The following is a 26066-nucleotide window of genomic DNA, read 5'->3' as shown; positions in this document are numbered from 1 at the left end:
AAGAAACACAAAATAACTGTCAATCTCCCTCGGCCTGGGGCTCCATGCAAGATCTCACCTCGTGGAGTTGCAATTATCATGAGAACGGTGAGGAATCAACCCAGAACTACACAGGAGGATCTTGTCAATGATCTCAAGGCAGCTGGGACCATAGTCACCAAGAAAACAATTGGTAAAGCACTACGCCGTGAAGGACTGAAATCCTGCAGTGCCCGCAAGGTCCCCCTGCTCAAGAAAGCACATATACAGGGCCGTCTGAAGTTTGCCAATGAACATCTGAATGATTCAGAGGAGAACTGGGTGAAAGTGTTGTGGTCAGATGAGACCAAAATCGAGCTCTTTGGCATCAACTCAACTCGCCGTGTTTGGAGGAGGAGGAATGCTGCCTATGACCCCAAGAACACCATCCCCACCGTCAAACATGGAGGTGGAAACATGGGGGGGGGGGTTTCTTCTAAGGGGACAGGACAACTTCACTGCATCAAAGGGACGATGGACGGGGCCATGTACCGTCAAGTCTTGGGTGAGAACCTACCTTCCCTCAGCCAGGGCATTGAAAATGGGTCGTGGATGGGTATTCCAGCATGACAATGACCCAAAACACACGGCCAAGGCAACAAAGGAGTGGCTCAAGAAGGAGCATATTAAGGTCCTGGAGTGGCCTAGCCAGTCTCCAGACCTTAATCCCATAGAAAATCTGTGGAGGGAGCTGAAGGTTCGAGTTGCCAAACGTCAGCCTCAAAACCCTAATGACTTGGAGAAGATCTGCAAAGAGGAGTGGAACAGAATCCCTCCTGAGAATCCCTCCTGAGATGTGTGCAAACCTGGTGGCCAACTACAAGAAACGTCTGACCTTTGTGATTGCCAACAAGGGTTTTGCCACCAAGTACTAAGTCATGTTTTGCAGAGGGGTCAAATACTTATTTCCCTCATTAGAATGCAAATCAATTTATAAAATTTTTGACATGCGTTTTTCTGGATTTTTTTGTTGTTATTCTGTCTCTCACTATTCAAAATAAACCTACCATTTAAATTATAGACTGATCATGTCTTTGTCAGTGGGCAAACGTACAAAATCAGCAGGGGATCAAATACCTTTTTTCCCTCACTGTACGTTGTAAACTTTCATTCATAGGCTAGGTTGTAGCAACTTCATGATGGGTATTGGGAAAATGTGAGTATCATGTAGTAGCCTAAACCTATCGCTGTTACATTGAACTGGGTGAATGGAATATAAATGACAGTCATCCACTATGCTGTAAGAGAATTAAGGACATGCTCATGAAAAAAACGGCTCCGACCGCCACTGGTGCACAATGCATTGGTTAGGCTGTACAGTGCACTATGAATGTCCAATATACACAATAGACTGACATATAAGTATGCCCCAATGCAATTCTGAATTCAAATACATCCACAATGTGATTTCAACTGATAAGCCTACTTATCTTTTGTTGAATATATATAATAACATTCCAACCTGGTTTAGCATTATCTAGTACAATTGTGGCATGTTTTCACAATTTCTATCCTTTTGCGTCAGTTTCAATGGGAAACTTTTATTTTGAAGGTGAACCGCCGATTCCACTATTGTTGCTCACGCTAAATGTTGTTCAGGACAAACACACGTACAGCTGCTCAGGTTAATAGAACTCCCTGGGCTTGTTCGATGTTGCTGCCGACAATGCAGGCGACTGCCGACTGACTGATTTACAAAGAACCTTGTATCATAAATAACTTCTCATTATTATTTTTAGATCAGTCAGTCAGTCACAATTTACCCGTGATACATTACGGTTTTGATCATCTCGAACACGGCCTCTGACTCGCTCTCTCGTTTTAGGTGGACACGAGCAATATAAATGGCTCATCTTTGCGTCAATCAAAATGAAAGGCTTTGGCAAATACGGTGATTGGATAAACCGGCTGTCTCATAACCTGACAGACGTAAATTATAGCGTGAGCCTGCGCTGAGAGAAAAGAGGAGGTTCTTGAAAATAGTTTGATTTATTGATGTTTCCAGTAGAAAAATAATTACAGCGATATATTTCACAGGAACTTAATTTATTGCCTTTGTCTTCCCACACAAGAAAACGGGATAAGATTACCGTAGGAATTCAAAAGCCAAAGCGAAGGAGGGGAGGATGAAGCGGCGCAATGCGGACTGCAGCAAACTCCGACGGCCGTTAAAACGGAACCGAATCACCGAGGGAATATACGGCAGGTATATGAAGCCTAGCGATGGGTTCTCACGTCCATAAAGGGGGTTGTAAGACTCCCTCATTGCAGGGCTGGGTTGTCAGCAAGTATCTAGTTACTGTGTCTCTCCTAATGTAAAATGTCACACTGACATTCAAGTGAAATTGGCTAGCTACTATATTTGTGGACAGAATAGCTAAACGGAGAGGTATAAATTATTTGATGTAACGTTAGGCTACTAGCCATTGATAGGCCCCAAGAAATAGCTTGGGGCTGTCTTTAACACACCTGCTTCAATTAGGCATCTCGATTAACTGTATTTATCCCATATTGTTGTCTTAAGTAGCTAGCTAGCTAGCTAGAACTGGAGGCAGCAGCGTTAGCTAGCTAAGTTCACCCTACTAAGATAGGCTACTAGCTGCTGGGGTATGGAACAGTTATACCAATTTCAGACAAAGCTGTTGAATGTTACCAGTAAAAAAAAAGGCAATGTTGAGGACCCCTTTCAAACAGCCCCTTATTTACCACTTATTTGCAGGTATAACCCTTTTATACATCAGTGGGTAACTGGTAAATTGGGAAGGGTGGTGGGTGTTAAATCATGGGGGCTGTTGGCGGACTAAACTCCACGGTGAAGGAAGTTTGAACTTCAACTGAGTGGAGCAGAGACCAGGCTTTGTGGAATCTAGCTCCGATTGGATCGATTCGCCCAAGGTCAATCAATACTTATAAATACTTAAAATATAAATCATGAAACGGTCACCTATGTTTGCGTGCCTTTGTTTGCTGAAATCAATAATTTTTCAATAAACGTTAATCAAATACAACCACCAACTTTTTTTGCTCGTTTCTGTTTCTCGAAGATGGCAACTCAGCGCGAATGCTCATGGATGACCAAATCAAAATCAATTTGTATTTGTCACATGCGCCGAATACAACAGGTGTAGTAGACCTTGCCGTGAAATGCTTACTTACAAGCCCTTAACCAACAATGCAGTTAAGAAAATAATTCTGAAATAAACTAAAGTAAAAAAAAAAAACGAACGAGGCTATATACAGGGGGTAGGGGTAAAGTGACTATGCATAGATAATAAACAGCGAATAGCAGCAGTGTGAAAAATTTTTTATGGGGGGGGGGTCAATGCAAATAGTCCGGGTAGCCATTTGATTAATAGTTCAGCAGTCTTATGGCTTGGGGGTAGAAGCTGTTAAGGAGCCTTTTGGACCTAGACCTGGCGCTCCGGTGACGTTTGTAAATGAAACCTAGGCTATAAAATGATTGTAATATGAAGAGAAAAGATTTCTCTCTCAGCATCTCTGGACAAATAGTCAAGTGAAAGTTATGCGCAAAATGTAGTGTTTACTGGCACCTGTAATGATCTGTGATACTTGATTGGTTGACACACCATCTGTAGATTGTTCAATCAAATCACACAGTGATAATTTGGAGACCTAGGCCGACGTCATGTTTGAGAAACAGAAACGAGCAAAAAGTCGGTAGTTGTATTTGATTAACGTTTATTGGAGAAAAAAATATGGATTTCAGCAAACAAAGGCACGCAACTACAGAGGACAAACATGGGTACAAGGTCGGCGTTTTCATGATTTAAATTTTTTGAAGTATTGACCTTGGGCGAATCGACGTAATCAGAGCTAGATTCCACCAAGCCTGGTCTCTGCTCCACTCGGTTGGTGAAGTTCATCATAAACTTCCTTCACCGTGGAGTTTAGTCCGCTAGGGGGCTGTTTGCAGTTCAAATTAGGGAGGTGTCAAACTCATTCCACGTAGGGCTGAGTGTCTTCTGGTTTTCACTCCACCCTTGTACTTGATTGATGAATTAAGGTCGCTAATTAGTAAGGAACTCCCCTCACCTGGTTGTCTAGGTCTTAATTGAAAGGAAAAAACTAAAACCCGCAGACACTCGGCCCTCCGTGGAATGAGTTTGACACCCCTGTTAAACAATGGAAGTGTTCATAAATTTTCCTACAAAAAAAGCAGAGAACCATTCACGCAGACCTGATACCTGTATTTTAGTTACAGGGTCTGTGAAAATGCAGGAATCATGACTAGGACTTTAGGTGGCTTTTATTTTTCCATGTTTTACCCCCTACCCCTTTCAGATATACGAAAAAGCAGGTATAAAATGCAGGCATTGTAAATTAGTGTGATTTTGGTCTGCACATGAAGGGGATATTAGTAGCAGTAAACCACCCCTTTTTGCAGCTTATTTGCCAACATTGCACCCTATCATCATTCAGATAACTAAACACATTTAATTCAGCCAGCAGAAATGTCAATGTGCATTAACTGTTCTAGATGTTTTGTAGGCTGCGCCGGAGAAGATGGCTGCCGTTTTACAGCCCTCTAACCAATTGTACTATTATGTGTGTTTTTCCGCGTTATTTGTAATTTATTTTGTACATAATGTTTCTGCCATCTTCTCTTATAACCAAAAAGAGCTTCTGGATATCAGGACAGCGATTACTCACCTCGTATTGGACGAAGATTTTTTCTTCAACGAGGCGGCCGCGAAGGATATCATACAGACACCCGACAAGGCCCAAATCCCCGTCATTCGCGTGAGGAAGAGACGGAGGTATCGTGGACGGAGATCGGGGTGCCTTGTAAGGATCCGACGGCGAGCGAGTAAACTGCCTCTAACATCAATCCTATTAGCCAACGTTCAATCTTTTGAAAATAAAGTGGACGACTTAAGATTACGGTTATCCTACCAACGGGACATTAAAAACTGTAATATATTATGTTTCACCGAGTCGTGGCTGAACGACGACAATGATAACATTCAGCTAGCAGGCTATACGCTACATCGGCAGGACAGAACGGCTGACTCCGGTAAGACAAGGGGTGGCAGTCTGTGTATATTTGTAAACAACAGCTGGTGCACAAAATCAAATACTAAGGAAGTCTCGAGGTTTTGCTCGCCTGAGGTAGAGTATCTTATGATAAGCTGTAGACCACACTATTTACCAAGAGAGTTTTCATCTATATTTTTCATAGCTGTCTATTTACCACCACAAACCAATGCTGGCATTAAGATTGCACTGAATGAGTTGTACAAGGCCATTAATCAACAGGAAAACGCTCATCCAGATGCAGCGCTCCTAGTGGCCGGGGACTTTAATGCAGGGAAACTTAAATCCGTTCTACCTAATTTCTACCAGCATGTTAAATGTGCAACCAGAGGGAAAAAAACTCTAGACCACCTTTACTCCACACACAGAGACGCATACAAAGCTCTCCCCTCGTCCTCCATTTGGCAAATCTGACCATAACTCTATCCTCCTGATTCCTGCTTATAAGCAAAAACTAAAGCAGGAAGCACCAGTGACTCGGTTAATAAAAAAGTGGTCAGATGACGCAGATGCTAAGCTACAGGACTGTTTTGCTAGCACAGACTGGAACATGTTCCGGGATTCTTCAGACAGCATTGAGGAGTACACCACATCAGTCACTGGCTTCATCAATAAGTGCATCGATGATGTCGTCCCCACAGTGACCGTACGTACATACCCCAACCAGAAGCCATGGATTACAGGAAACATCCGCACTGAGCTAAAGGGTAGAGTTGCCGCTTTCAAGGAACGGGAATCTAACCCGGACGCTTATAAGAAATCCCGCTATGACCTCCGACGAACCATCAAACAGGCAAAGAGTCAATACAGGTCTAAGATTGAATCGTACTACACTGGCTCTGACGCTCGTCGGATGTGGCAGGGCTTGAAAACTATTACAGACTACAAAGGGAAGCACAGCCGCGAGCTGCCCAGTGACACAAGCCTACCAGATGAGCTAAACCACTTCTATGCTCGCTTCGAGGCAAGCAACACTGAAGCATGCATGAGAGCACCAGCTGTTCCGGATGACTATGTGATCACGCTCTCCGTAGCCGATGTGAGTAAGACTTTTAAGCAGGTCAACATTCACAAGGCCGCAGGGCCAGACGGATTACCAGGACGTGTACTCCGAGCATGTGCTGACCAACTGGCAAGTGTCTTCACTGACATTTTCAACATGTCCCTGACTGAGTCTGTAATACCAACATGTTTCAAGCAGACCACCATAGTCCCCGTGCCCAAGGACTCTAAGATAACCTGCCTAAATGTCTACCGACCCGTAGCACTGACGTCTGTAGCCATGAAGTGCTTTGAAAGGCTGGTCATGGCTCACATCAACAGCATTATCCCAGAAACCCTAGACCCACTCCAATTTGCATACCGCCCCAACAGATCCACAGATGATGCAATCTCTATTGCACTCCACACTGCCCTTTCCCACCTGGACAAGAGGAACACCTACGTGAGAATGCTATTCATTGACTACAGCTCAGCATTCAACACCATAGTGCCCTCTAAGCTCATCACTAAGCTAAGGATCCTGGGACTAAACACCTCCCTCTGCAACTGGATCCTGGACTTCCTGACGGGCCGCCCCCAGGTGGTAAGGGTAGGTAACAACACATCTGCCACACTGATCCTCAACACGGGGGCCCCTCAGGGGTGCGTGCTCAGTCCCCTCCTGTACTCTCTGTTCACCCATGACTGCATGGCCAGGCACGACTCCAACACCATCATTAAGTTTGCCGACGACACAACAGTGGTAGGCCTGATCACCGACAACGATGAGACAGCCTATAGGGGAGGAGGTCAGAGATCTGGCCGTGTGGTGCCAGGACAACAACCTCTCCCTCAACGTGACCAAGACAAAGGAGATGATTGTGGACTACAGGAAAAAAAAGAGGACTGAGCACGCCCCCATTCTCATCGACGGGGCTGTAGTGGAACAGGTTGAGAGCTTCAAGTTCCTTGGTGTCCACATCACCAACGAACTATCATGGTCCAAACACACCAAGACAGTCGTGAAGAGGGCACGACAAAGCCTATTCCCCCTCAGGAGACTAAAAAGATTTGGCATGGGTCCTCAGATCCTCAAAAAATTCTACAGCTGCACCATCGAGAGCATCCTGACTGGTTGCATCACCGCCTGGTATGGCAACTGCTTGGCCTCCGACCGCAAGGCACTACAGAGGGTAGTGCGTACGGCCCAGTACATCACTGGGGCAAAGCTTCCTGCCATCCAGGACCTCTATACCAGGCGGTGTCAGAGGAAGGCCCTCAAAATTGTCAAAGACTCCAGCCACCCTAGTCATAGACTGTTCTCTCTGCTACCGCACGGCAAGCGGTAGCGGAGTGCCAAGTCTAGGTCCAAAAGACTTCTCAACAGCTTCTACCCCCAAGCCATAAGACTCCTGAACAGCTAATCATGGCTACCCGGACTATTTGCACTGCCCCCCCACCCCATCCTTTTTACGCTGCTGCTACTCTGTTAAGTATTTATGCATAGTCACTTTAACTCTACCCACATGTACATATTACCTCAACTACCTCAACTAGCCGGTGCCCCCGCACATTGACTCTGCAACGGTACCCCTCCTGTATATATAGCCTCCCTACTGTCACTTTATTTTACTTCTGCTCTTTTTTTTCTCAACACTTTTTTTTTTTTTTTTTTTTTTTTTACTTTTTGTTTAAAATAAATGCACTGTTGGTTAAGGGCTGTAAGTAAGCATTTCACTGTAATGTCTGCACCTGTTGTATTCGGCGCATGTGACCAATAAAATTTGATTTGATTTGAAATTAAAAGTAACCGCAGAAGTGCATCATGGCCATGTGCATAAACGGTAGGTCTATATTCACAATTACATTAAACAGTAAAAAAAAAAAAAAAGCAACATGAAAATATTTAGAGTCTGATCTAGAGAATGATTAGCCCATTGGGGTAAATAATGTAGATGAGCAACCCCATGCTTCAGCCATGTAGCCAGTCTAGCCAAAATGCTGTATCAGGCTACAGGTGATGATGCTTTTTGCTAAAATAGCACACATGCATACAATATGCACCATGTACAGGACCTAAACATTTAACTTTTCATGAATATGTTATTGGGCTTGTTTCTGGAGGGGAACATTACATTTTAAACGGTTTCATATGTTAAGGCTATATGTCATCATAGGGGGGGGGGTGGTTTTATTAAAATTTTCCAAACTAAAATCAGTTTAAATATCAGATTGAATGGTTGGCCATAGGCTATAAGGTACTTTCCCAGACTGCAAATGAAACATGAAATCACATGATTGAAATTCTGCATGCATAACTTGCTTTCCTGTGATCTTGGCCCGGGCCAGTTATTTTCTCATTCGGGCCAGTAGTTTTCACTTTGTACTCAGCTGGTGCCACAGGCAAATTTACCTGAATGTCAAGCCCTGAACACTAACTGTATAAAGGTGTGTAGTAATTGCTGATATGAAAGATCTATCATACTATCCAGGTCTGTGCCCAAACGGTTTGAGCTTCTACTTCTAAAAATCCACCTTTCCAGAAATAAGTCTCTCACTGTTGCCTCTTGTTACAGACCCCCCTCAGCCCCCAGCTGTGCCCTGGACACCATATGTGAATTGATTGCCCCCCCATTTATCCTCAGAGTTCGTACTGCTTGGTGACCTAAATTGGGATATGCTTAATACCCCGGCCATCCTACAATCCAAACTAGATGCCCTCAACCTCACGCAAATTATCAACGAACCTACCAGGTACAACCCTAAATCCGTAAACATGGGTACCCTCATAGATATCATCCTGACTAACATACCCTCTAAATACACCTCAGCTGTCTTCAACCAGGATCTCAGCGATCACTGCCTTATTGCCTGCGTCCGTAACGGGTCCGCGGTCAAACGACCACCCCTCATCACTGTCAAACGCTCCCTAAAACACTTTAGCGAGCAGGCCTTCCTAATTGACTTGGCCCAGGTATCCTGGATGGATATAGATCTCATTCCGTCAGTAGAGGATGCCTGGTTGTTCCTTAAAAGTAATTTCCTCTCAATCTTAAATAAACATGCCCCATTCAAAAAAGACAGAACTAAGAACCGATATAGCCCCTGGTTCTCCTCAGACTTGACTGCCCTTGACCAGCACAAAAACATCCTGTGGCGTACTGCATTAGCATCAAATAGCCCCTGCGATATGCAACTTTTCAGGGAAGTTAGGAAACAATATACACAAGCAGTCAGGAAAGCAAAGGCTAACTTTTTCAAACAGAAATTTGCAGTAGCACTAACTCCAAAAAGTTTTGGGACACTGTAAAGTCCATGGAGAATAAGAGCACTTCCTCCCAGTTGCCCACTGCACTGAGGCTAGGAAACACTATCACCACCGATAAATCTACAATAATCGAGAATTTCAACAAGCATTTTGCTACAGCTGGCCATGCTTTCCATCTGGCTACCACTACCCCGGCCACCAACTCTGCACCCTCCGCTGCAACTTGCCCATGCCCCCCGCTTCTCCTTCACACAAATTCAGACAGCTGATGTTTTGAAAGCGCTGCAAAATCTGGACCCCTACAAATCAGCTGGGCTAGACAATCTGGACCCTTTCTTTCTAAAACTAGCCGCGAAATTGTCGCAACCCCTATTACTAGTCTGTTCAACCTCTCTTTCATAACGTCTGAGATCCCCAGAGATTGAAAGCTGCCGCGGTCATCCCCCTCTTCAAAGGGGGGTGACACTCTAGATCCAAACTGCTACAGACCTATATCCATCCTGCCCTGCCTTTCGAAAGTATTTGAAAGCCAAGTTAACAAACAGATCACCGACCATTTCGAATACCACCGTACCTTCTCCGCTATGCAATCCGGTTTCCGAGCTGGTCATGGGTGCACTTCAGCCACGCTCAAGGTCCTAAACGATATTATAACCGCGATTGATAATAGACAGTACTGTGCAGCCGTCTTCATCGACCTGGCCAAGGCTTTCGACTCTGTCAACCACCGCATTCTTATTGGCAGACTAAATAGCCTTGGTTTCTCAAATGACTGCCTCGCCTGGTTCACCAACTACTTCTCAGATAGAGTTCAGTGTGTCAAATCGGAGGGCCTGTTGTCTGGACCTATGGCAGTCTCTATGGGGGTGCCACAGGGTTCAATTCTTGGGCCGACACTTTTCTCTGTGTATATCAATGATGTCGCTCTTGCTGCTGGTGACTCTCAGATCCACCTCTACGCAGACGACACCATTTTGTATACATACATGAAATTAGCCCACCCAACTACCTCATCCCTATATTGTTATTTATTTTGCTCTTTTGCACCCCAGTATCTCTATTTGCACATAATCTCTTGCACATCTAGCATTCCAGTGTTAATACTATTGTAATTATTTTTGCACTATAGCCTATTTATTGCCTTACCTCCATAACTTGCTACATTTGCACACACTGTATATATATTTTCTGTTGTATTTTTGACTTTATGTTTTTTTACCCCATATGTAACTCTGTGTTGTTTTTATTGCACTGCTTTGCTTTATCTTGGCCAGGTCGCAGTTGTAAATGAGAATTTCACTGCTTACCTTAAATAAAGAAAAAAAAAAAAACATATGAGGCGCGTGCAGAATGAATAGTAAAGGAAGGTGCAACCACACCTTTACACAATCCAGTCTTATTGAAAAATGGTTTTGATGTTGGACACACAAATTCATGAATGTCTCTTCTCTCGGTCTCTCCTATCCAGTACCTTCCTGTACCTGAAGTTCCTTGTGGTGTGGGCACTGGTGCTGCTGGCAGACTTTGTGCTCGAGTTCAGATTTGAGTACCTGTGGCCTTTCTGGCTCTTCATCAGAAGTGTGTACGACTCCTTCAGATACCAGGGGCTGGTGAGTGTCTGTCTGGCTGTCTCCTGGGTTGGCCTGACTGATCTGTGGTCTAAAGAGCAGGCCTGTGGAGCTTCTGTGAACAACATCTAGCCTAAGCCCTTCTCTAGTGCTGCCTTGTTTTCAAAATATTTACATAATATTTCACCCCCCAATCAGTGTTTTCCACAAGTACATGGTCTCTCCCTCTGTGTAAAGAAATTTGACTGCAACCACAGAGTACACAACACACACATGCCCAGGTACCGGGAGGCGGGACAGACAGCAGACTGTCAAATCAGCAGTATTTCCCTGTCATCGCTCACTTTGACTGACAGGCGCCTGTCCAATCAATAGATCACTAGAAGATGCACGTTTTTCATTCTAGCGAGAGGGCTCGGCTGACTTTTTTTCGGACTTGCGAACTGTAAAAAAAGTAGCGTAGTCAATTTAAGTGGAGGCTTTGATGTCTTTTGCAAATTTTTTGTATTTAACTTGTGATTAATCATCAAGCAATAAATGTTGATGTGGATAATGTGACCCACATCTCTCTAATTGTTGGTAGCAATGTGTTTTTTTTGTGTTTTGGCAGATCTCCTACTTACCCCCCTCACATCTCCTCTCTTCCAGGCATTCTCAGTGTTCTTTGTGTGTGTGGCGTTCACCTCTGACATCATATGCCTGCTCTTCATCCCAGTACAATGGCTGTTCTTCGCTGCCAGTACCTATGTGTGGGTGCAGTACGTGTGGCACACAGGTAAGCCCTCCTACTCACCTGCCTTTTTTAATAAGGGGAAACACCTTAACGATTACGGTGAATTAGTGTGTGGGTATAAAGACTATGATCCCTGTATTGCACTATTTAAGCCTAGCTGTAAAGAAATGGAACTAGTGACAGGAGGGTCACAGGATCAAATCTCACAATACTATTTCTTTGGAGTGAGGCACCAGCATTAGTATACACGGAGCACATACAGTGCATTCGGAAAGTATTCAGACCCCTTCCCTTTTTCCACATTTTGTTATGTTATGGCTTTACTCTAACATTTTATTAAATACATGATTTTCCTCAACCTACACACAATACCCCATAATGACAAAGCAAAATATGTTTTTTAGAAATGTTTGCAAATGTATTAAAAACAGAAATACCTTATTTACATAAGTATTCAGAATCTTTGCTATGAGACTCGAATTTGAGCTCAGGTGAATCCTGTTTCCATTGATCATCCTTGAGATGTTTCTACAACTTGATTGGAGTCCACCTGTGATAAATTAAATTGGACATGATTTGGAAAGGCACACACCTGTCTATATAAGGTCCCACAGTTGACAGTGCATGTCTAAGCAAAAACCAAGCCATGAGGTTGAAGAAATTGTCCCTAGAGCTCCGAGACAGAATTGTGTCGAAGTACAGATCTGGGGAAGGGTACCAAAAAAATGTCTGCAGCATTGAAGGTCCCCAAGAACACAGTGGTCTACATCATTCTTAAATGGAAGACGTTTGGAACCACCAAGACCCTTTCTAGAGGTGGCCGCCCAGCCAAACTGAGCAATCGGGGGAGAAGGGCCCTGGTCAGGGAGGTGACCAAGAACCCGATGATCACTCTGACAGAGCTCCAGAGTTCCTCTGTGGAGATGGGAGAACATTCCAGAAGGACAACCATCTCTACAGCTCTCAACCAATCAGGTCTTTATGGTAGAGTGGCCAGACAGAAGCCACTCCTCAGTAAAAGGCACATGACAGCCCGCTTGGAGTTTGCCAAAAGGCACCTAAAGGACTCTCAGACCATGAGAAACCAAGATTGAACTCTTTGGCCTGAATGCCAGGCGTCACATCTGGAGGAAACCTGGCACCATCCCTACGGTGAAGCATGGTGGTGGCAGTATCATGCTGTGGGGATGTTTTTCAGCGGCAGGGACTGGGAGACTAGTCAGAATTGAGGGAAAGATTAACGGAGCAAAGTACAGAGATCCTTGATTAAAACCTGCTCCAGAGTGCTCAGGACCTCAGAGTGGGGCAAAGGTTCACCTTCCAACAGGACAACAACCCTAAGCACACAGCCAAGACAACACAGGAGTGGCTTCGGGACAAGTCTCTTAATGTCCTTGAGTGACCCAGCCAGAGCCCGGACTTGAATCCGATCGAACATCTCTGGAGAGACCTGAAAATAGCTGTGAAGTGACGCTCCCCATCCAACCTGACAGAGCATGAGAGGATCTGCAGAGAAGAATGGGAGAAACTCTCCAAATACAGGTGTGCCAAGCTTGTAGCATCATACCCAAGAAGACTTGAGGCTGTAATCGCTGCCGAAGGTGCTTCAACAAAGTTCTGAGTAAAGGGTCTGAATAGTTATGTAAATGTATATTTTTAATTTTATTGAATTATATAAATGTGCAACACATGTAAACTATTTTTGCTTTGTCATTATGGGGTATTGTGTGTAGATTGATGAGGAAAATACAAATTTAATCAATTTTAGAATAAGGCTGTAACGTAACATTTGGGAAAAAGTCTAGGGGTCTGAATACTTTCCGAATGTACTCAACTGGAGTTACCTACATTGACAAGCTAGATTATTCTATTTTTTTTTATATTGTCCAAAAATAATATTGCGATTGTTACGGCCTTTGGTTTTTCCATTTATATTTCGAGGTTGCACGTTGGGCACACCGATTGGTTTCACCTCGTTATGCAGTATGTTTTACACCTGTGCTGGCTTGTCATCTCTTTAGTCAGAAGGCGTTTCACCTGTGTTGGCACAGGGGATATTTAAGAGTGGCTGGCACAGTCTTCTAGTTGTCTTGAGATGTGGAGGGTCAACACCTTTGGTTGGTGCGCCCTATTTTATCTGATCGTCCCTGTTTTCGTTTTGCTCCACGTTTTGGTTTGCTTCCTGTCTTTAAGTTTGGTGTGGGCTTTTCTTTTGTTTGCCTCTTTCTTGGGCAAATTTAGTGGGCGCTCATGGTGGGTGTCGTGGGTCCCAGTTGTTGTTGCTAGTCAACTTTCAGTGGACATCCCCATGAGTGTCTTTCAGAACCCCTCATAGAACCCCACCTGTTTTGTTTTGGTTGTCAGTGACTCTGTTAGTTCCCCCTTCTGTTTGAGCGGCAACTTTTGGTTTTCTTGCTGGGGAACGTAACAGCGATATGTAACAATCACTATTGAAAAGCTGTCCTTTTGTGGTTGTGTGTCTCACTTCGTCACTCAAACGCTGATCTACTCTGCTGCTGTTGTGATGCTTGTTCTTTGTCTGGTGAGGGATGCTGCTGTACTGACCACAGTGTAAGCCCCTGGTTTCATGTTCAGAGGAAGTAAATCTGCATGTATCATTTTTCATGTAGATGTGTGGTTATGACCAGTAGTCTTTCCTGTTCTAATACATCTCTTTTGCTTCCACAGAGAGAGGGGTCTGTCTCCCCACAGTGTCTCTTTGGATACTCTTTGTGTACATAGAGGCAGCCATCAGATTCAAAGACCTGAAGAACTTCCATGTCGACTTGTGTCGCCCATTCGCTGCACATTGGTAAGATTAAGTCAAGTGTTTTGTCCAAGCCCTGGCAGGTCTTTGTCTAGGCTACATGTGTGGATCTGTGAGGAAGATGGGCTAAGATTCCGTAGGGGAGTGTTCTGCCTCATTTGACTCTCAGAAAACAATATTATTTCAGCTTGTTAGGCATAATATACAAATAATGATGCCTGGATATCCCCTATGCTCAGACTCCACTTTCCACAAAGAGAAAAAGACTGCATGCTGGTTTCATTCAGTCTGTATCATTATTAAAAAGCATACATATTCTAAGATGGTTTAAGGAATATTTCTGCCCCAGATCTGTAAGGTCATACACCACTGTTGGGTTGAAAATACCTACGTTTATAATCTAAGTACTCTTTAAGACCTTTGTGTGGATTTAGAGTTTAGCCTGTATTATGTGCTGTAATTGAGCTGTTTTGTAGTAATGCAGGATATTAGGGCAAGTCATTCCTCCAGCTTTACTTTCTGGAGTGATATTCATCTCAAGGCTTTTTTTCATAGCACCTATGCTTCTCAACTTGTGAACCAGTTTGTCTTGGTGATGCGTAAGGTTGTCTGAACTTTGGTCTCTCTCCATATGTCTGTAGCATTGGCTACCCAATGGTGACGCTGGGCTTTGGATTCAAGAGCTACGTCAGCTATAAGATGCGCTTAAGAAGGCAGAAAGAGGTGCAGAAGGAGAATGAGTTCTACATGCAGCTCCTGCAGCAGGCCCTGCCCCCAGAGCAACAGATGCTCCAGAGACAGGAAAGGGAGGCAGAGGAAGGTGAGAGACGCACACAACCGACGCTCCAGACACAGTCCAAGTGAAGGTGGTCAAATATGCATTTAATCTCACTCTTTCATTCTTTCCTTTCTTACTTCCACCCTCCATTCAGCTGCAGTAGCTAAAGGGATATCTGTGATGGACTCCACCCCAGTCTCACAGAATGGCGCCCCTGCCAGTAAAAAGACGGCAGCTTCGCTCCTGGAGCTGGAGTACAGAGAGAAAGGGAAAGAGGGCCGCGAGGCCAAAAAGCAACACAACAGCATCCTGCCGTCATCGGTAGACTCTAAACTCCAGGAGATGGAGTACATGGAGAACCATATGAACAATAATAGACTTACCACAGAGCTGGTGGGCAGTACAGAGAACCTGATGCTAAAGGAGGAGAACTCTTCCTCCTGCTCATCGTCCTCGAAAAACTACAAGAACTCCAGCGGAAACGCGGCCGTCAACTCCTTGCCCTGCGGACACTGCGTCACCAACGGCAGCGTCCCATCATCAGCCCCTTCCTCCTTTTCATGGGGGAAGAAGCAGAAGTGTGCAGCGGGGAAGGGTCCAGCAGTAGGCTCCCACAGGGACCCAACAGACAACTGCATCCCCAACAATCAGTTAAGCAAGCCTGAGGCACTCGTACGGTAAGAGGGTCTTTCTATAAACTAGGTTACCATTGAGGATTTCCTACACTTGACGACTTGTTACAGCTGTTAAGCCATTGATGATATCAGCCATTTTTTTCATGTCATTACATTTAAGATATAACGGGGTGATCATAGCTATATTCAATAAAATTCACGAGTTGATTTTATAGTCTATGTTTAACCCATTCTCATGGTTGGTGTCTTGACAGATTTGTCCAAAATCGTGTGACATAAAACATAAATTTTCTGTCCTTGCATTTATGGCAGTGTAAGTTTTCGTTATATATCATATATTAAGCATTAATCAGTTAGTGCCTTCAGAAAGTATTCACACACCTTGACTTTTTCCAAATTTTTTTGTTAGCCTGAATTTAAAAATGGATTAAATTGAGATTGTCACTGGCCTACACCGAATACCCCATAATGTCAAAGTGGAATTATGTTTTTACCAATTAATAATAAAAAGCAGATGTCTTAAGCCAATAAGTATTCAACCCCTTTGTTATTGCAAGCCTGAATGGGTTCAGGAGTAAACATTTGTTAACAAGTCACATAATAAGTTGCATGGACTCTGTGAAATAGTGTTTACCATGATTTTTGAATGACTACTTCATCTCTGTACCCCACTCATTCAATTATCTGTAAGGTCGAGCAGTGAATTTCAAACACTGCGATTCAACTACAAAGACCAGGGAGGTTTTCCAATGCCTCGCAAAGAAGGGCATCTATGTTTATTTTTAATTCACAATCTGTAGAAGCAATGAGAATAGAAAGGTTCAGAACTTTTGTAAAACATCACAGTACGGTTGAAATATATATGGCAAATAGAAATCCTATATGGATGGTGTTAAGAGATAGATGGGAGGTATTGAATAGAGTTGAAGGATGGGACTAATAACAAATAACAACAAATAATAACAAAGATATCTAATAATGTAAGCATACTGTGTCCATAATAAGTATATAGGTTGTATGTTGGGAGCTTTTGGGAAAGCGCACAGTTAGAAAGATATGGCATATAGGAGCAAACCGGATGGACATCATGAAAATGATCGGAGAGGTTGAGAGTAGAAGAAGTTCAGGAGCAAAAAAATAATTATATATATAATATAAATATATATATATATATATATATATATATATATATATATAATTATTGTAAAATTAACATAAGGTGTAGATAGTAATTATAGACCGGAAGTAGAGGCCTGGGCATTGTTGTTCACTAATTTACTCCAAGTAGGGAAAGGATGGTGGGGTTGAAAAGTAATAAAGGGGAGTGTGTATATATATATATATAAAAAAAAAAAAACATGGGGGATTGGAAGTGACGCAGACAATTACATTGATAGAAGATACAATCTATCTGCAATATTAAGCTGATCCATTCCCCCCAAAAAAAGTCACTACAAAGATACAGGCGTCCTTCCTAACTCAGTTGCTGGAGAGGAAGGAAACCGCTCAGGGATTTCACCATGAGGCCAATGGTGACTTTAAAACAGTTAGTTTAATGGCTGTGATAGGAGGAAACTGAGGATGGCTCAACATTTGAGTTACACCACAATACTAACCCAATTGACAGTGAAAAGAAGGAAGCCTGCACAGAAGTTTTTTTTCCTCCAAAACATTCATCCTGTTTGCAACAAGGCACTAAAGTAATACTGCAAAAAAAATTGGCTAAGCTATCAAACTTTTTGTTCTGAATACAAAGCGTTATGTTTGGGGCAAATATAACACATTACTAAGTTCCACTCTCCTCTATATTTTGCTTTGTTTTTTAGGTTATTGTCCTGCTGAAAGGTGAATTTGCCTCCTAGTGTCTGTTGGAAAGCAGACTGAACCACGTTTTCCTCTAGGATTTTGCCTGTGCTTAGCTCTATTCTGTTTATTTTTGTCCTAAACTCCCTAGTCCTGCCGATGACAAGCATACGCATAACATGATGCAGCCACCACCATGCTTGAAGATATGGAATGGTAGTCGGTGATGTGTTTTGGAATATTTTTTTTCTGTAAAGGTTAGTATTGTGGAGTAACTACAATGTTGGTCCATCCTCAGTTTTCTCCTATCACAGCCATTTAACTCTTAACTGTTTTAAAGTCACCATTGGCCTCATGGTGAAATCCCTGAGCAGTTTTCTTCCTCTCCAGCAACTGAGTTAGGAAAGATGCCTGCATCTTTGTAGTTGACTGGGTGTATTGATACACCATCCAAAGTGTAATGACTAACTTCACCATGCTCAAAGGGATATTCAATGTCTGCTTTTTTTTTTTACCCATCTACCAATAGGTGCCCCCCTTTGCGAGGCATTGGAAAACCTCCCTTGTCTTTGTGGTTGAATCTGTTTGAAATTCACTGCTCGACTGAGGGACCTTACAGATAATTGAATGAGTGGGGTACAGAGATGAAGTAGTCATTCAAAAATCATGGTAAACACTATTATTTCAGAGTCCATGCAACTTATTATGTGACTTGTTAAGCAAATGTTTACTCCTGAACCCATTTAGGCTTGCCATAGCAAAGGGGTTGAATACTTATTGACAATTTTAAATTCAGACTGTAACACAACAAAATGTGGAAAAAGTCAAGGTGTAATACTTTTTGAAGGCACTGTATGCATTTGCTGTTTGAGATACTGTAGCAGCAGCTCTCGCGTTGTCTTCCAGATTTTTCACTCAAAGGCTCTATCTGTATGCTGTACATCTACATTTTAGTGCTCCGCCCATGGGTCTCCCGGTCGCGGCCGGCTGCGACAGAGCCTGGACTCGAACCAGGATCTCTAGTGGCACAGCTAGCACTGCGATGCAGTGCCTTAGACCACTGCGCCACTCGGGAGTCGTGTATGATAAATAAGATCCATAACGAATATACTGTACACGTGCCAATTTAATTCAGTAAATTAACCTATAGACTGATAAGCATGACCAGTCAAATGTATTTCCATCAATGAATAGGCTAAAAAGCATTATTTTTGGATTTCTTCTTCTCCTGGACCATTGGCAATTTTATTTATCTGCTTTACAACCCAAAAAAATATCGGCTGGCTATTACGGCTAACGGAAACCCTGATGCACTCACAGAGCTGTGCTTGCTAGAGACTCCACACACACTCAGAATCTAAGGATATGTATTAGTGTTGTCATGATGATACCAGTATTGCGCTACTACGATATCAGATTTCCCTTGGCAAAAAAGGAAACACGAAGCAGACTAAACTCTATGGTCCTTTAAAACCGACTTTTCTAAAATATTGTGAGCTATAGCTTGCAAAATAAACAAATGTGATTCTGTGTGACAACATAAGGCTGTTTTTTTTTTCTCCAACATTTTCCTTGAATTGCGTCTGCTTCATGTTTTTGCTTCCTTGCTTCCTAGTATTGCGCTACTGGTATTGTGACAACAATGTATGAACAGGAGTAGCTCCTGCCTGGATGTCAGTTCTCATATTTTCAGGCCAAAGTATCAGTAACTTGCTGGTGCATGATTGCTGCATGGGATGCTTCCCTTTTATCAGATACCACAGTCCCTGACCTCAAACTGACCATGCTGCAGACAGATAGGCGTGAAGTAGAGCTGTTTCAGCTGTGATGTCATTGGGCTGGGGGGTGAGAAAGTTGGACTGTTAGAATCTATGGTTTGCCACAAAATTATGCTTTGCTGAAAATGTGAACTTTGAGTAGTGAATGTCTGACCCTTTTGGCTCTGTAGTTATACCGCTGGGTGTGTGATGGTGCTGGACAGACACAGTGGTGTGGGGGAGGAAGATTGTCGATGAAATCAGCGGAAAGTCGAATGAATGTGTTTGTGGCAAGTTGTCATGGTAACGTGTGGCCTGCATTTACCACACTCTCAAACTTTGGGCTTCCCTGCCTACATTATTTTGACAGTAGTAGGGCTGTGACGATACCAGTATTGCAATATTTTGCCATGGAAACGCGAGGCAGACCTAACTCTTCGGGTCCTTTTAAAAACCTGCTGTGTATATAAAATATTGTGTTCTATAGCTTGGAAACGTGACTGGATGACAACATGTTTGTTTCCAACATTAGGGCCATTTTCCTAAAGTAGTTAAATCCACTTTGTGTTCCCTTTCCATGATACTAACGTAGCTCAGTTGGTAGAGCATGGCGCTTGCAATGCCAGGGTTGTGGGTTCGATTCCCACGGGGGCCAGTATGAAAAATGTATGCACTCACTAACTAAGTCGCTCTGGATAAGAGCGTCTGCCAAATGACTAAAATGTATCGCCATACTGGTATCGTCCTGGCCCTAGACAGTAGCCTATAGGCTTAGTCTAAATGTGTTTTTGCTGTATACTCTTTTGGCTGATGGGTGTTTCTTATTGGTTAAAGTGTTGCTTGTTGCATTGATTGTACACTCAAAGACAAAAGCTGTGTCTAGTATGAAAGAAAAGTCATTTTAAAGCTCAAAGAGGAGACTTTCCATCAAAATTCAGAACCACAGATAATTAAATGGTTACAGCTTATTCAACAATTTGGAATATCATGAAAAATAAAACACTGGTGACGATATCAATAGGCAATGACCTGATTGGCCAAGGAAAACCAATGACAAACACTAAAACAACTGTCAGTGAAATGGCCAACAGCCAGAAAGGAGAATCTGCCATCAGCTGAAATAAAACAGGCCAAATACAAACCACTACGCAGCAGCACTCCGCAGAACAGAAAAGAGCTAAGTGGTACAAGGATGGCCCTACTGAAACCATCTTATGAGCAGATTAAACCATTATAAACCTTTGCCAAAGCCTGGAGAAAGGAACTGTGGATGATACAAACCTACTGTGTATGCGCTATGCAGAAACCGTATCTTCATCAAATTGTTTCTCTCGCCCCCTCTCCTCCACTTCTTTCTCATCCTCTTCATCCCCTCTTCCGAATGTTCTTTCCTTCCCCCCTCTACCCCTGCAGGCTGGAGCAGGATGTGAAGAAGCTGAAGGCAGACCTGCAGGCCAGCAGACAGGTGGAGCAGGACCTGCGCAGTCAGATCGGCTCCCTGGGCAGCGCTGAGCGCTCCATCCGCTCTGAACTGGGCCAGCTGCGCCAGGAGAACGAGCTGCTGCAGAACAAGTGAGTGGCACAGGTTAAAGGTCAGGAATTGACAACTGGATCTGCTCACCTGCTGGGACTAGTGGGGCTAGCTTTGCCAATAATAAAGTTAGCTAGCTTGCTTAATTTTGACGGTGTAATTGACATTTTCAACCAAAAGATGACAAATACTTTTATGACAGGTCAGTGGTGAAACATCGCAACTCGGGTAACACACATTTTTCAGAGTTTCCAACTTGGTCATTGAAGTGAAATTTCCCACTACCGATAGCATGTGAGCGCCCCACGAGTCTTTCCTAGTCGGGTCATGTAGTCAGGAAAAACTCAGGGGACCTAGTTCAGACCTAAAGGTTATCACTGCTTGAAAACCCAGGACTGAGCTTGGACTGTCCATGTCAAAATGCTTTAGTTTAGGGACAAGAAGAGCTAGTCTGAAATACAAATAACTCTGGGTTAAAACATTCTGGCGTGAGGACTGAAGTCAAAAACAAGTCATTATAGTGAAGGTTACAGATGGGATCCTGTCTGCTTCTCCTCTCAGTGCAGGCTTGTGAAAGCGTCAGTCTGGCAGGCTTCATATCACGGCAGCAGACTGGAGCAGAGAGGGCTGCTTTAATTGGCCAATTAAGTCATCACTGACCAGCTGGGGACTCCTGGGTGTCCTTGGTAAGGAGCGTTACTTAAGACCACCCTAATATGGTAGTTAGCATGTACATACTGACACAAACTCAGCAGTTATGGGCAGTTAATTATCTGATGCAATTAAAGGTAACATGTAGGCCCTCCAAGCCTGCCCCTAATGACCAGCTGATTCCTATTGCCTCATCAGAGCCTGTTTCACTCATTCAGTCTGTCGGTGGAGACTGGCTCTGTTGGCTATGCTCAAAGCTAGGCAAAGGATGCTAGGCTAAGGATTATGAAAGTGCAAAGAAATTAGTGGACAGTTTACTTGGTTACCAAACTCATCAGCCATCCTGCCCTCTCACCATCTCCACATGGACAGACTCTGTTAACTTACACTCATGATGAACATGACTACCTTTTAGCACTGTTAGCTTGCGTGCGCACACACTGGGGGTGGGATGGAATCTCACTGGCTGCTGGCTAACATGGTGCTGAATGGTCTGTGGCTGCTGTGTGTGTGCAGGCTCCATAACGCAGTCCAGGCCAAGCAGAAGGACAAGCAGGCCGTGGGCCAGCTGGAAAAGAGGCTGAAGGTCGAGCAGGAGGCCCGCGCCAACGCAGAGAAACAGCTTGCAGATGAGAAGAAACGTAAGAAACTGGAGGAGGCCACCGCAGCCAGAGCCGTCGCACTAGCAACAGCATCCAGGTATAGGCTCCAGAGATATTCAGAAATATTTCATAAATGATCTGCTATTAGTGGAGTTCTCTCGGTCTGCTCCACAGGGGGGAGTGCACAGATACACTGAGGAGGCGGATCACGGAGCTGGAGACAGAGTGTAAGAAACTGACCATGGACATCAAGCTCAAAGAAGATCAGATCAGAGAGCTGGAGATGAACGTGCAGGTGAGGTTCACTGTTCAGTTAAGATGGGTATGTTTTGATGTCAAGAAAATGTTTGGTTAAGGTAGCTAAAATGTTATGACTCTAGCCCAATATTAGCCCTCTAATTATTTAATTAATAAGACTAGGTCAAGGGCATTCCATAGCAACAGCGTGTGATCTATGTCCTTGTCCAATGACTGTACCTGCCAGCAGCATGTGTCCGGCATCCGAAGCTACATCCATAATCAGTAGATGGTTCTGATTGGAGAATCGTTGTTTGCGTCGCCAAGCAATAAACAAGACACTATTACATCCAGTTAGATGCTACACCCCCTCCCCAAATCAAAGTCTACAGTCATTGGACCATGACCCATCTGACATGCTGTCACTATGGATTTTTTATTTAACTAGGCAAGTCTACACCGGCCAAACCCGAACGACGCTGGGCCAATTGTGCGCCGCCCTATGGGACTCCCAATCATGGCCGGTTGTGATACAGCTTGGAATCGAACCAGGGGGTCTGTAGTGACGCCTCAAGCACTGAGATGCAGTGCCTTAGACCGCTGCGCCACTCGGGAGCGGTCTAAGGCCCTTAGACCTAATCTTATTAAATAAATATACTTAACAAAAATATAAATGCAACATCCCAGAAATGTTCCATGCACACATAAAGTTTATGTTTACATCCCTGTTAGTAAGCATTTCTCATTTGACAAGATAATCCATCCACCTGACAGGTGTGGCATATCAATAAGTTGATAAAACAGCATGATCAGGTGCAGCTTGTGCTGGGGACAAAAGGCTACCCTAAAATGTGCAGAGAATTGAATGTTCTCTACCATAAGCTACCTCGTTTTAGTTTGGCAGTACATTCAACCGGCCTCACAACCGCAGAACACGTGAAACCACGCCAGCCCAGCACCTCCACATCCGGCTTCTTCACCTGTGGAATCATCGGGGGGGGGGGGTGCTGAGGAGTATTTCTGTCTGTAATAAAGCCCTTTTCTGGGGAAAAACTCATTCTGATTTGGCTGGGCTTGGCTCCCCAGTGGGTAGGCCTATACCCACCCAAGGAGGCGTCCCTGCCCAGTCATGTGAAATCCATAGGTTAGGGCCTAATGAATTTATTTCAATTGCCTGATTTCCTTCTATGAATTGTAACTCAGTAAAATATTTTAAATTGTTGCGTTTGAGATTTTTTAGTGTAATTAGAGGGCTAATATGACTCATGCACACCTGCTGTACACTGGCACACAGACAATGTCACTTATATTGATGTGTTCTTTCCCTCTCTCAGGAGCTCCAGAAGTACAAGGAGAATGAGAAGGACACAGAAGTGCTGATGTCAGCGCTGTCGGCCATGCAGGAAAAGACCCAGCACCTGGAGAACAGCCTGTCTGCAGAGACCCGCATCAAACTGGACCTGTTCTCAGCACTGGGGGATGCCAAGAGACAGCTGGAGATTGCACAAGGTCAGTGTCTAGCCCCTCTGCAATACTGCCTCAGTCACACCTATTTCCTACTGAATGTGATTGATGTAGAATAGGTTGCATGACATTATGAAGGTCTTATCTGACAGTTTGTTGCTGTGTGTGTGTGTGTGTGTGTCTCAGGTCAGAACCTGCAGAAGGACCAGGAGATCAAGGACCTGAAGCAGAAAATAGCTGAGGTGATGGCGGTCATGCCCAGCATCTCCTACACAGCTGACAGCAGCAACATGACTCCCGTAGCCCCCCACTACTCCTCCAAGTTCATGGACACAAGTCCCTCCGTCCTGGACCCAAATGCCTCCATCTACCAGCCACTCAAAAAGTGAATGCTCCCTCCAAACCTCCATTCTCTTTTTTTTCTCTTTCTTTTTTTCTTAAGCCGACCTCCAGATCTGCTTGGAAGGTCTGCGACTGAACTGTTTTTGTTAAATTTTCTCGCCAGATCAGAAGGATGTTGTATTGTGTGACTATTTGTTGTAGTTAAAACAAAAGACTAAAAAAAGAACTAAGGGACATCACATGTCGACTAGGAATTCCCAGTTATTTTTCTTCTTGTGAATGTCTTGTGAAAACGTAGAGAATTGGGCTTATCTAGGGCGTTTCAGTTTCCCCTTCTACTCTACCAGTTACTTGGTCTCTGGGCTTGGTTTTATTTAGTTAAATCTGGGATGTGGATCTCTGCTAGCAGGAGTGCTCACCCTTATTTCCACATTAGACATTCTGATCGCTGAGTGCAGATACCCAGTAAACTCTAGCCCTGTTTTGTCAATGGTATTTTTCAGTTGTGAATATCAGACCAAATTGAACCTTCCAGTGGCTGTTCTTGGGTTTTGTGGTATTGGTTCTATTATGTTTGAAAGTGGATTGTGTGGTCTCCTATTTCACTTGTTGATCTTGCCACAAAAAGTTGAAAACATCACTGAGTTGAGAACAGAGCTGTACCAAGATGTTATTTGTTTGAATAACAAGGGATAAATCAACATAAACCATCCTCAACAACCCCAAATGTTGACTACCATCTGCAAAATTACATTTACTTCCCTTAAAGCACCCTAATTTCCACGATCCTTTCCAAAAGTGTTATGCAAAGGCAGTATTAAGAGAAGTTAATCTATAATATGCCTTCTCTTTAAGCCCAGAAATGTCTTTCACAAATTGTCATGATCACAGTGCCTTGAGACAGGACCTCAGTGGTGGGAGTTAGTAGCCTGCTATGCTAGAAAGGACTGAAGTACAGGGCTTTCCAACCACATACAATTATACCCCTAACCTTGACCCGGATCCTAACCTTAGGTTCAGAAAAGATAGCCCATCTACTTGCTCAACAGTTCTGACGATATGGCCACTTTTGTCTGGTCTAGCATGGTCATGTTAATCCTTTACAGTATGTTGAATATGGTAACATTACTACTAAGTCTACTGCAAACAGGTCCCAAGCTCCCTGCATGGGAGTCTACTGCATCCAACTATAACACATCTCTCTGCTGGAAACTCCTGTTCTGTTGGTTTAACTGTTGTCCCTACTTATCTTTTTATTGTTTTGACTTAAATTGTATGGTTAAAAAAAAGCTGTTTGGAAGGGGAAAACTTGATGGATTTTGTGCAATGTACACTACAGTTCAAAAGTTCGGGGTCACCTAAATGTCCTTGTTTTCGATAGAAAAGCTTTTTTTTTGTCCATTTAAAATAACATCAAATTGATCAGAAATACAGTGTAGACCGTTGTAAATGGCTATTGTAGCTGGAAATGGCAGATTTTTTTTTTTTTTTTAATGGAATATCTACGTAGGCGTACAGAGGCCCATTATCAGCAAACAACAGTCCTGTGTTCCAATGGCACGTTGTGTTTGCTAATCCAAGTGTATCATTTAAAAAATGATCATTAGAAAACCCTTTTGCAATTATATTAGCACAGCTGAAAACTGTTGTGCTGATTAAAGAAGCAATAAAACTGGCCTTCTTGAGACTGGCCTTCATGGTCCCGTGTAGCTCAGTTGGTAGAGCATGGCGCTTGCAACGCCAGGGTTGTGGGTTCGATTCCCAGGGGGGCCAGTATGAAAATGTATGCACTCACTAAGTCGCTCTGGATAAGAGTGTCTGCTAAATGACAAAAAAAATAAAAATAGTTGAGTATCTGGAGCATCAGCAATTGTGG

At 43.6% G+C, this 26066-nt stretch overlaps 1 protein-coding gene across 1 annotated transcript; it reads left to right on the top strand.

Moving 5' to 3' along the window:
• The first annotated feature begins 1955 nt into the window (after positions 1-1955).
• On the top strand, positions 1956-24902 carry LOC121539198 (macoilin-2). The gene is made up of 11 exons (XM_041847514.2): positions 1956-2224; positions 10791-10932; positions 11539-11665; positions 14312-14435; positions 15032-15210; positions 15323-15845; positions 20777-20935; positions 22062-22244; positions 22322-22442; positions 23719-23893; positions 24035-24902. The coding sequence occupies exons 1-11, from the start codon at positions 2145-2147 to the stop codon at positions 24235-24237; spliced, it is 2016 nt and encodes a 671-aa protein (XP_041703448.1). The 5' UTR covers positions 1956-2144; the 3' UTR covers positions 24238-24902.
• Positions 24903-26066: the final 1164 nt, after the last annotated feature.

This window comes from Coregonus clupeaformis, chromosome 25 (assembly GCF_020615455.1).
Source record: "Coregonus clupeaformis isolate EN_2021a chromosome 25, ASM2061545v1, whole genome shotgun sequence".
Taxonomy (NCBI): domain Eukaryota; kingdom Metazoa; phylum Chordata; class Actinopteri; order Salmoniformes; family Salmonidae; genus Coregonus; species Coregonus clupeaformis.
Note: the sequence above shows the minus strand (reverse complement) of the source record. Positions and strands in the feature narration are given on the sequence as shown.